General features: G+C 25.2%; 1 protein-coding gene and 2 non-coding genes across 5 annotated transcripts in view; all 3 read left to right on the top strand.

Annotated features, from left to right (window-relative positions):
• LOC126906032 (A disintegrin and metalloproteinase with thrombospondin motifs 20-like) overlaps window positions 1-13425 on the top strand; it is a 67089-nt gene that overhangs the window by 34458 nt on the left and 19206 nt on the right. For all 3 annotated transcript variants that reach the window (XM_050686262.1, XM_050686253.1, XM_050686272.1), the window contains exon 4: window positions 2336-2464. In XM_050686262.1, coding sequence (XP_050542219.1) covers window positions 2336-2464 — 129 coding nt within the window. The remainder of the gene's footprint in view (window positions 1-2335; window positions 2465-13425) is intronic.
• Window positions 3153-3234, top strand: Trnas-gcu (transfer RNA serine (anticodon GCU)). Its single transcript has one exon. It is a non-coding gene; the product is annotated as a tRNA-Ser (tRNA).
• Trnas-gcu (transfer RNA serine (anticodon GCU)) lies at window positions 4296-4377 on the top strand. Its single transcript has one exon. It is a non-coding gene; the product is annotated as a tRNA-Ser (tRNA).

Below are 13425 nucleotides of genomic sequence, written 5' to 3' on the forward strand. Positions count from 1 at the left end.
ATTAAATTATTGATTATCAATTTCAAACTGAATTTAATTATTATAATAACTTTTTATTCATATATTATACTTATACATGAAATAACTACTAATCAGTATATAACTAAGGAAATAGAAGTTGTGTTGCTTTTGGAATAATTTAAAATTATTTTTAATTAAACACTACCTACACGATTCTTGTAGTAGTGATTTCAATCACTGTCAGATATCATCTATACTTGTCCAATTATGCCGTAAATTCACTGTGCTATCGTTTCTAGTTATATATTTTATGATATAAAGTATAAAGACTCTTATTCATTTTTTATTACAATTTTTTAAGTAATTAGTGAAACATTTGTCATTTAAATATTCTACGTCTAATATACGTTCAATATCAAATTACAAATTATTTTCAACGTTTAAAAACTTTTTAAATCAGTAATAATTAAAAAACTCTTGATGAAAATTATTAGACAGATAACGTTAGTTTTATACACTGTACGACTAGTATCATAAAGTTTCTGTTGTAAGTACTTCTATTTACAATGTAATATGTATTGGGTTTTTATTTTTATTATTGGCAAAAGAGAATTAACTGACGCATTAAATAATATTGTGTAAAATACAAGTGACCATAGCCTAGAAGAAAAGAAATTAAAAAATGTAGACATTATTACTATTTTATGTATATGTTTGTTATGACTGATCCATGTGCATCAGTTTTATAGCTTTAGTTTTGTAAGATTTAAAATTATCCGCTTTTTATGATTTTTAATCTTGTCATAATGTGAAATGTGATAATGTAAACATCGCATTTATTTTAGATCAGTAAAATTAATGTTTATTTAAAAATCAATTTTTATATCATTTTTACAATAAAAAATAACTAATCGATTCAATTATACCAAATGTTTTAATATGTGGGGTTTGATATACTTAAGTATTCTGGTAGGCAGTCGATCAGCGATGTTCAAATATTTTAAAAATGTATCGAAATCATATATAATTGTAATCATTGGATATAACTTGACCAAACATTATAATTTTGTAAATTAAATTTTTGATATTTATGTCTAGTCATGAAGTACTTTCTCTTTGCATAAGCATAAATAGATACACACCGAAAGAAGACAGATTAGGGGTAAGTCTTATCATTGGCATAACTTTAACAAAAATTGTTTTTGTCGAAAAAAAGTGTTGGATGATTTTAAAGGTTTGTTAAGTGATAACTTCCTTGTTCTTTGACACAAAATATAAATTATTGACGAATAAAGAATATACTTTAATTGAAAATAAAATGTATGCAATGATAATTATATTTTTTATAATTATACTGTTTTCGATGATATGGAACAAATCCAAAATTAAACACTGGGCAATAAATATTTAATGGCAAGCAATGCAGATGTGTGCATATGCAGATATTTGTGAATGTATTTTGTATAATTCTAAATAGCAATATTTAAGGAACATACTACTATAATAATGTTATTTATAATGTTACTAGTTATGTAATTGTATATACTTTTTAAGTAATTTAAATAACATAGCTTTTAAATTTAAATTTGGTCAAATTAATTTTGTATTTTTTTTTTTTTTTTGATAGTGTATTAATAGTATTTTAGTCTTTTAATTAATTTTATAACAGTTTAGACATGGAAAACATTTTTGGTAAAGACTATTTCATAATATTTGATAATGTGAAACCCATTTGTTTTGTTTTCGTAATTCAAGATGATTATTTTTTTTATATTTTTTTAGACAAGATTATAGGTAACTTTAAAATGATGATAAAGAGTCTTTTATAAAGGGAGTTTAAAATCAGTGTTGTATATAGGAAGTGCCTCAGTTTCCTCTGGCATTTTATTAGACCCTCTGATAAATGTTTGGGTAAAGGAAGTTTAATAATATAATATAGAGTCTTATATTAATTGTGTACCATATACACATGCAGTCATGTTGGGGTTAGGATTGTTGTCAATTTTTTATGGAAAACGTCAACTTGGCTATTTTATTTTAAGTTGGTAAATATATCGTCTTTAATTTGGTATTTTAGAGTGAAGGGCAAAAAGAGAGTCTATTATACATAAATATTATTTTGATTTAACCGCCTTTACTCAAAGTCTTTCATTGAACAAATGTCCGAATTTAATACTTTTCACAATAATAACAGTGCACTGCAATAAAGCAGTGTTGAATAAAACTGATGTTTGGAATACGTAGTACGGATAATACAGAATAGATTTAAAATTTAATACTACTTTTAAATGTTTCTTATATGTTGTACAAGTAGAGTATGTTTAGTCAATTAAGAAATAATATAATTTAAAATTTACTTTTGTTTTTATTTTAGGTGACTCACATGAAATTAAATGAATCATGGAGGGAACCTCCAAATGTGAAAGTTGATGGATGTTTTTATTCTGGAAATGTATCAGGAGAATTGGGATCAATTGTTACAGTTAGCTTGTGTGATGGAATGGTAAGCGTAAAATTTTATTATTAAATTATAACATTAAAAATAATATAACCACAAATTTTATGGTTTATTTTTAAAAATTGTAAATAACGCAAAGTTATGATGATATCGCTTTTTTCCTACAAAAAACTGTATTTTATACGTTAAGTTAGTTATCTAACATAATCGAATTATAAAATGAATCATAATTTTTAATTTAATGAAATAGTTTTTCAACAGTTACTCACACTTAAAACGATTTATATTAAATTAAATAAAATAACAAAATTTGAGCTATAGAATTACAATTGGAAAATATCCAAGTAATAATAACTTTAATTATAATTTTAAAAAACTTTAATTATAATTTGATAAGAATGATGTTCCTTAAGACATCCAGTAAAAAAAATTCAAGATAATTTCAAACAGTAGCTAAATTAACATAAATTCATTTTACTTAGTTTTTATTATAAATTTTCATTCCAAATATTTACACATTTTTTAAGTATAAATGATCTTAAGCTTCTTTAAACAAAATAGTTCATAATAGTATAAATGTATAGATAGAAAAACAATTAAAAGCATAATTTTTATTTTAATAAAATATAAGTTCAAAAATATTATATATATTTAAGATTAAAATTAAAATTTTTATTTTAAGTATATTAGTGAATAGATTTATATACTACTAATTTGGCCTTGTGAAGCACGAGACGAGGTGGCCGAGTGGTTAAGGCGTTGGACTGCTAATCCAATGTGCTCTGCACGCGTGGGTTCGAATCCCATCCTCGTCGAACACGTACCAAAATTTTTTGCATTATTTTTATATTTTTAATTCTTTTTAAATCGTTCTTAGAATCTATTGTCATTTTACACAATTATTATTCAGTGCTGTGCGATTAATTTCTAGTTATATTATTATTAAATTATTTATTTATAAACATGTTTTATAATAATTTAGAATATTTGAGGAATAATTAATGGTCATAGTCTTTTTTAAAATCATCATGGGGATCGTAATTTTTGTTAAAAAAAAACTATTTTGATTAAATCCATATAGATAAAATGAATAAATATTGTACTTGGACAGTCAGTAAAATTATATGTTCTAGTATTTTCCTAATTAGAAATTTAATATTAATATTAAACCTAGTGAAAAATTTTTGCTTTATTTTCCACCCATGTTGCATTAGAAACTTTATAATGTTTAATCCGAAAATTAATTTTAATATTTCTAAAAAATATCAATTTGGACGTATTATGAACTAAGACAAAAATTTACGATGAGATGATAGTTCTTATATTATAATATAACATTACAACAACATGAATATTGTCATAAATAATAAAATATGATAATTTGTATTATATTCATATGAATATAAGTGTTTAACTAAGAGATAAAGTAAGGTTGTTTTTTTGCATTTCATAGTGTACAGAAAATTATTTATCTCATGCAGAATTGTAATTTATGTTAATTATATAAATACTTTTTATGAGTTCTTCTTTGTTTCAAATTCTTATTTCTTTATATGGTAAAATTTGAATTGGATTTTCTTTTATCTTTTAAATTAACGCTTTTTATGTATTAAAGTGTATAAACAAAAAATAGCGAAAAAATGAACAATATTCGAATTAATGAAGCTCTTCCTTAAAAATTATAAAAAAAATTACCAAACAAATTTGAAAAAAATTAATTTTAATAATACATTATATTGTTCTAGATTTTTTATAAAATTAATTTTGTTTCATAAGATTTGAACATTTTTGAATCTTAAGTTAATTATCTTAATTCACTATGCATAATAATTTTTTTGCCCTTAAAAGTGTATTAAATACCATATGTTGTCATGGAGACGAGGTGGCCGAGTGGTTAAGGCGTTGGACTGCTAATCCAATGTGCTCTGCACGCGTGGGTTCGAATCCCATCTTCGTCGGATATACCGAAATTTTCAAATCTGTTATAAATTTTTAATCAATTTATCATTTTTCAATTTCTTCTTAATATTTTATACAATTAATTTAAAAAAGTACTTGTATATTTATTTGTGATTGTAACGTAAAATATGTATAACAAATAAATTCATAAGACCTGAATTATTTTGTTACTAAATAGAAAGAGAAAACTACCATATAATTTAATTTAAGAATTTAATCGCATTAAAATAATATTGTGAAGAGTTCAAAATATCAATTTTTCGTTTTTTAAATGACATCATTATTTTTTCAAATAGCGACATGTATAATTAACTAGATTATTTAATAAATAATAATCACTCTATATAGTACTACAGTGAGTAAAGTAAAATGTTTGGACATTGTCTAGAAAAATAATTTGTCACTTGTATTGCTATCGTCTTACAGATCTTTAGGTATAGTTTAATCACTCATCAAACATTTTTTTAGTAGTGTTGGGTTGAATTATACTTAAAGATCTGTAAGACAATGACAATTTGAGAGAAAAATTATTTTTTTTAGTGTTCAAACATCGTGATCTGTTCTTTCTCGATTATTATTTTATATAAAATAATAAAAGTTGTGTCTTTAATTAACATTTTAGGTTGATATTGACTAGGTATTTTCTTTGAAATTTTTATATTATTACTTTATTGTGCTAAAATAATTAAATAAATTATATAGAAATGGGTATAAATAACTATGAGAGTCTGCAATTTAATTCATTGATATAATGAATGATTTTGAAGATACATTTAATGTAAAAAATTTTGAGATATAAATTCTATAATTCTTAAAACATAGTTTCTTGGATATAAATGAATATTTTTTTAGTTGTCGGAGGTAAAAAAAAAAAATTAAATATTGGTTTTATTGTAAAATAATTAATCGGATATACAAAAAAATTAATTTTACTATAAAACAGAGTAAAACATGTTTAAAAATGTTGTTTATCCATATGAATTGCGATATAATCATCTCAAAAATTCGTCAATTTTGAAGTGATTTGATTGACTAAATATATAAAATAGTAAAAAATAAGTTTTAATACATAACACTAATTTAAAAATTTAACTATTTTAAAAATGAAAACGAGATGTAATTTTCTTTATACGTGATTGCCTAAATAAAAAAAGTATACTTGTAATTTGTTCTATTTTTATAGCAATATTTATTTTTTAAATTGTTTTATTTAAAAGATTATCGCCATATTTTTATTTATTTTCTATGTACTGATCCTCCGGCTAATGGGGTCGTTCATCTAAATGATATGACTCATTAGAACTATAATAACGCTAATTAATTGTAATTTATGGGTATATTTTGTTTTAATATGGTATAAGTGCAAGAAAAAAGTTTTCATTTATGATGGTAATAAATAATGCCATAAAAAAATGTTAACAATAGTCTCAAATGAATAAGGTCTATGATGAGGAAGAAAAAAAGTTTTAAATTGACATTTATTTGGACTCAGAAAAATAGTATTAAAATATGTACGTTAATTTAAACTACTACCAATGGAATAATTTGAAAATTTCATAGCTACAAAACTTTCAGGAGAGAGAAAAGTCCAGTTGTGTCAATGTTTAACTAATATAACTAATAATGTACATAATACATTTACTTTTACTTAAATTATCATTATATACAAATATTTTGTGCACTTTTTATTTTTAAATAAATAGTTGGAACTAAATGTATTTCATAAATAACCCAAATGAATAGATATGTATCAATGGTTTTCAAACTGCAGAAGAAGTTTGAATATTCGGTTTTCAAATACAAAAGTAGACAATATCATTCTCAGATAAAGTACAATAGGCAACGGAAAAACATTGCACTCTTTCATTTCCTAGAATACGTAAGTCCAATCATTTTGGACATAAGGTTATTAACAAACCTCTTCCAGTTGTAAAAAATGTATATACGTAAAATACTTTATATTTTATGGATTCACCTATTAGTTCTAGTAGTTGAGAACAGGTTCTAAATTTGAAAAGTGCATTTTTATTGAATATCATAGCGGCGTATGTAGAGGTACAGTAACACTCAATAACCGAGTCGTGCTAATGTTTTATCAAGCAATGTCATAAGTAATGTATAATTAGTTAGTGTTTAATGTCAATTAAAAAAAAATTGTTTGGTTATAATATGTGTTTATCAAATGTCAGTTGATAAAGTTGTCTTGTGGAGCAAAATGCAATGTTCTGTAGGTCTGTTTTAGAAATGTTATAAATTATTAATAACAAATACATTGAATTGAACTTTTTTGAAGAGTTAATGTGCAATGAAACAAGCTGATATTTTTACGTTAGTTATTATATTCTCTTTTTAATATAAAAAATAGATTCAAAACAAAATAACAGATTTAATTTAATTTTAAAGTTTATTTATTTATTAATTAAGTTTTATTTTAATAAGAATCGATCATTTATGGCTAATATTATTTTGATTTTATCTATATTTCTTTATGATTATTTGGTTGCTTTTTTAAATATTGTTTTGTTGATTAATATAAATTTTCAATAAATGTTTCAAATATATTGTATGGTATAGTATAGTTCACGATATTTTGACAAATCTAATAACTTTTGATCTACTAAATATTTTGCGTTACTTTTTTTTAATAATTTACACGTTCATAGAAGTTAAAGTCATAATTATTGTTATTTGTTTGTAATAATAAAAAATGTTCTTTTTTTTATTAAAAATCTTTTTTAATCTCAAAATTGCTATTTTTTTTAAGCTTTTCTTACAAAAAAATTTGAAGCGTCTGTTCAATTTTTAGAGTATTTTTCATTTTTCATCGAGCCACAAGCATTTTAATATAGAAATTAGACATGTAGCGTGTGTGAGTACAACTCGTGCTGGTATATATTTGTAATGCATTCTTCATCCACACTCATACCCACTCAATGTATTAAAATGTAACTCAATAAATACTCGTCCTAAAATTATTATTGATTCATTAAAATGTTTGTATGAAAAGCTCTAAAAATCTGCTATTTTTTATATATATTTGAAGAAGGAGCAATCTTAATAAAATAAGATAGCGTATTTGTTAGCTAAATCAGAACTTGTTAGATTTCTATGTGTCATCTCATGATAACTATTCTCATGAAATTAATTTATATACATGACAGTTATTAATAGATACAAAGCCCAAGACTGGCAAATAAAATTCTAAAATAATTTTAACGTTTACTTAAAATTTATTTTATGTCTACCGCCGACAATAGCTAGAATATAAAATACATATATTACAAGTCTATTATTTAATAATAAATTCTTATTAATAATTATTATTATTATTATTACTACTATCACTATTACTATAGTAGTAATGTTACGACTATAAAGTTAGTTTTAATGTCAGTGGATATTGTATTTATTTGTTCTAAGCATTATGTAGGACGTAATATGATCAATAAATGTACTTATATGGTTTATTATGTAAATTTGATGACATGTTATTTTTAGCGACCACGTGGCTTTTCTTGCGCCAGAATGTCTAGTCTTCAGAATACTAACTACAAAATCGACCCTGATGAATTTTTAGAAATTATTTGACGTCAATAAAAGACATTAAGATATGTCAAATGTGTAATTTTAATACTTTTCTAACATAATTCATAAAAAATTAAATAACATAAATCAAATTGACTCTATGATTGAGTTAACTGGAAAACATATTTTATTTAAGTTCGAAGTATCAATTAATATAATAAAATTCGGAAATTATTTGCAAATATTTAACTCGTACAGTTGAAAATTGAAATTGTCAGATAACTGTCAATAAATATATTATGCCATAGTTTCTTTTTTTTACCATTAAACAGATTAATGTTTCTTAAAAAACTTAAATGGATTTTTTTTTCGAAAATAAATTATTGTATTAATAATTATATATATTTAGTAATTGAGTATATTTTTTAGAAAATCGTGTTTTCTATATTAATATATTTTCTTTTTTTAAATATTTTTAAAGCGCCTCATGAGATTATTTTTAAAATTCATTAGTTCTTAACTTTTGGCATCGGCTAAAATTAAATAATTTTCATGCCTTTAATTGATTGACATAAAATAAAGAGTATATTAAATTTCATTAAAAGCATTTTAATTAATTGGTAAATAATTAATGTAAAAATAAATAATTCGCCGAATTAATTATTAATAATTCAATGATTTTTGGATTTATGCGTTGAAATCGTGTAAAATATTTTACATTTTTAATTTAATGCCCGACATTAACAAAGTAATATGTATAATAATTTAGCTTACACAAAGTATTAGAGGAGTTGACATTTTTTTAAAACTTGTTAGAACTGGATTTTGAGAAATGCAAACAAATATAAATATACCAATAATATTTGTACTGGTTATGTAGTTTTCCATAATAATAATAATATATCTTGTTGCCACCACTACAACACTTGCATATGATAAATATAATATTATCATGTACGTACGGCCATAGAATGTAATTTATTATCCGCTAATATATGTATTGTTCAATTGAAATGATTTGATAAATTACACGATTACGCTAAGCTTAAATCGTGTTGCCCCATCGACCCGTCGTATGTAACAAAAGCATGCTATTTATAATATTGGATGAATTAAAACGACATTGTCTTGTGTTTGGGAAATGATGACTTGTATCGTTCATCTCCGTGTTTACGTGTGAGATATGTGTAGTGGTAGTTCACCACTATGTATGTTCGGTAAGCCACAATAATCCAAACTCACATAAAAACGAGGATTAGTTTTCAAAATTTTATTTCTGCATACCATTTCGGTGTCTTGGCCTTTGTATTAAATGATATCACTCATTAATAGAGCCGTCCGTTAAAATATAATACATGAGACTGACAAGAGCATTATTTCTGTTTTTTATTGGTACCCATAGATATCACAGAGATCATTAGGTGATGGGTAAGACGAAACTCGGAACTTAACTAGAACACAATTATTCCATTGTTTAACGAATTCAATAATTTTAATAAAATAAGCTAAAAATTTGCAGCCAACTGCTTTATATATGCAGGTACTATGACGAACTATTTAAATATTTAATAATACTGGCTGTGCTTCAACACATGGATATTAAATTTCATTCGGTTTTGTCAACCTTGTAAATATCGATCTTTATTTATTACAATAATAATTGTCTTACTGAGAAGACGACGAATTTAACAGACATAAAATCAATGAATATTAAATTACACCGTAAGAAATTATCTAAAAATTCCCATACGTCAGTACGATATTTTTAATATATACGTTAATTTTACAAACAAGTAGTGTAATTTTCATATCGAAAACTCGTACACAAATATATCATTTTCATCATTATTCGTATCAAAATCTTTGTATACGTTAAAAACTTCCGGTACATGTTGTGAAAATTCGGACGTTTTTTTTAAGAGTCTATATTTTTAATAAAATACGTCAAAAACGCTAAATTGATTGCTCTTCACTGACCTATTCACGTCGGCCATGAAATTACTTCACTCATACCCTTTAAACGGTCTGGTAGTATTTTTAAACCTTAGAGCGGAATTCGTGTAAACATATTATTACAAACTCTAAGGCCGTTTTACAGCCGCATGCATATTAACTGATACTTTATTGTTACTATTTCACGGACACTGTCTGTTGTTTCTCTTTCGGCAGCTCATAAACGTTTTTGGCAATGTTGACTGCGTGTGCACGAAGATGCAATCAATAGAAGCAGATAGGGCGGCAGGGAGGAGAGAGAAACATTTTGGATCACTGACTTTTTCTCGTTCCATTAATGATTTACAAAGCATTTTTTTTTCTTCTTTTTTTTTCTCATCAGGGGCCATCGAACTGGCACGCGACACGTAGACGATTGAGTCACTCGGCCAGGGCGCGATACGAGTAGAAAAAAGTGCTTAACATGAGCACGTAACTGAGATAGCGCAAAAATGGCAAGTAGTCACAGGTCACGTGCCTTCGTTGTTTGCCGCTTGCGTTTGTGTGGTAAATAATTAGCAATAAAATCATACACGCCATCAACGATTTTTTTTAATTGACTATCTGAAATCAATAAAATTTTAGAAACCGTTTAATGAGTTAATTTTTTTTATGTATATAGATCTAAAATTCCAATTTAATATATGCATCGTAGATTATAGTCTCTATGGAAAATTCTAAGTTCATACAATTATTTTGTGTTCTATTTTGTGTTTCATGTATATAGTAACTCATCTATTTGTTTTTGTTCAACTTAATTATATAACTTTAAGTGTTTTGATAAGCTATAAACTCAAGTTATTATTGTACATATTATAATTACATAGGCTTAATTTTCAAGTGGTTTATGCTTTTTAAATTATTAAAATTGCATTTTAACATCCACTTGCGTCTTGAACTTTGAAAATAAAAAACTATAATGCGCGTTTATTCGTTTTTATGTCATTAAATTTGTGTAATCATAATTAAAGCTAAATTTCACAGAAAATATTATCTCTACTATAAAATAAATGATGAGAGAAATGAAAATAATTATTATTTTTATTGGTGAACTAAACTCGCATGAAAAATAATGGCTAAGCTTATCACACAACTCAACATAAACTGTAGAAAAACCGTGTGGGTAGAAAATAATGCTCTAAGTACACTGAATTATTAATTATTGTATGAAGTAGTTTTAATAATCATATTTTTATTGTCCTCGCTTGTCTACATTTCAACAACATTGTAAGTACTGGCTTATTAAAATAATTGTCTCTTATGTGTTACTTTCTATAAAAACTCATTAGCCAATTGCAAGTAATTTTTTTATTACATAATTATTATTTTGAAAAGTATTAAAGAAGTCTGAATTTAATTTCTTTAGTATTTACTTTGAAAGGTTGAATTGTGGATTTTCAGTTTAAGGTTCAGCACAAGGCTTTTCAATGGAGCCCAGTATTTAATTAAACATATAGAAATAAATTGGTTACGATTTTTTTTCAACAAAAATTTGATTTGTTTCTATTAGTTATAATTAGTTACAATTATAAACAAAAAGTAGTTTTTTTTTAATAATAATATGATTAATTTGTAAGGGGGTCCTATTGTTAGGACCTTTTTTTACATAATATTTTTTAAATGAGATCTCGAGTTTCGGCGAAGGTGTATTCTAGAGTTGTTAAGAGTGTTTCTAAATAAGTTTTTCAATCAAATTATCAAATTATAGAAATCTATCAGATAGTAATTGCGACTCATAATTTTTGTTTTATCTATACATTATGAGTATATCCTAAAAATCCTTAACAAAATTATGATTATTTAAATAAATTTTAATTATAAACTAAATATGTTTGTGTATTATACTATACATATTTATTTAGTTCTTGTTAATAATTTCTTTCAGAAGATTACATTAAAGCGACTCACATTTACACGTTTGTGAGTAACATTTATAGCAATTAAGAGTATCATAATTTCTTAATTTGGTGTTATGTACACATAAATCTGTGTTGTTAAGGTTCAGTTAATAAAACCCCTTAATTTATGCGTAGGAAATAACTTTAATGATAGATAAAAATCAAGTTGTTTAAAGAAAAATCTTTCATATTCTAGCCAAATGAATTTTTTGTTAATGTAAGTTTAAACAACGTATATTTTTTAATGGACAATCATTTGTGGGTTTTCGTAGCGCTTTTTTTATAGCGACTTATGTTTCTTATCGGTCGTGCTCCTATTCCAAAACGTTACGGTCGTTTTACATTTGCTAATAGGCCCATCGTTATTTTTATATATGAACCTTTTATTCTGTCTCAAGATTGGCCAGGTTGTTTGATTCGTGCACGTGTATAATGACCAGTTTACAAGCTTGTTTTATTACAGTCGATTCGACTAAAACGTCCATCTGAATAATATTCAACTATTCGTTGTAATTGAGCAACACAATATGATATTTTTCGTGAGGGCTTTTTGATTACTTTTTAAAAAATATTTTCAGTATAATACCCAACAAGGCGATAAATCATAGTTCAGTTTAAAACGACCCTATGCCGTCACTGTTTGCGTACAATTAAAAGTTTATAATTTCATATTTTTTGATATTCGGATGTTTTTGAAATACTAACTTTAATTATGTTCGTGTCTAACAATTAATGATGCACAAAAATCATGGTAATGAATTACAGAAAAAACAAATTATCGTAATGCAGCATTAGCTAAACTAACAGTGCTCGGAGAGAGCGGACCGTTGGCCAGCAAATTAATTTTGTTGTTATTAACACAAGCGGTCAGCTGTTGTTATGTTAAGCGCTCTGATAGTACACTTGTGTGTCGTCATGTAAATTTATTTTATTGTATAGAACATGCAACTTAATGTATTTCGTAGCACAACACGTATGCGTTTTCTGCTTGTAAATTTTAGTTTTACAAAAGAGTGCACATTGACTGTCATCGCCATCAAGAGATTTCTATATTAATCAGTCACCACCCGTCGTATTAGCGAAGGATTTCAGTCAAAGTTTTTGTCGTTGACCGTTCAATGCAGCGCGTGACTCAACTGCACGTGTCTTTTTGTTTTAAACAATTTAAAGAATAAAGGAAAAATTGATTATAATTTACTTGCAATGTCTTTTTAATTCGCTCAATCGCCAAATGATGTCACCATTTCTACCTATCTATAATTTCAGGAAGCTCTAGAACAATAGAAGTATTATAACAAAAATGGGTTCTCGAAACCTTACAACATAACATAATAAGTGTACTTACAACAAACGATTGACTCACGGTATCTTTATATGTCTGATTTATTAATTTTTAATTAAAAAATAACGTCGCTTTTTCATCGATGACTATAGTTCCTATAAAATTTAGATATTATAGAAATATTCATAGTATCTATTAGTCAAAGGCAGTTTCTTTATTAATTTTATTAACTTAATTAGCTGTATGAATTTCATTGACCAGATTTTTGTGGAGTAGCTTTTTAAACCGTTACGTGTATTGTATTGCAAAATCATCGAAATTTTGTACGGTTAATTAAAATCATATTGTGT

The sequence above is a fragment of the Daktulosphaira vitifoliae genome, unplaced genomic scaffold (genome assembly GCF_025091365.1).
Source record: "Daktulosphaira vitifoliae isolate Bord-2020 unplaced genomic scaffold, ASM2509136v1 Scaffold_1, whole genome shotgun sequence".
In the NCBI taxonomy this organism is placed as follows: domain Eukaryota; kingdom Metazoa; phylum Arthropoda; class Insecta; order Hemiptera; family Phylloxeridae; genus Daktulosphaira; species Daktulosphaira vitifoliae.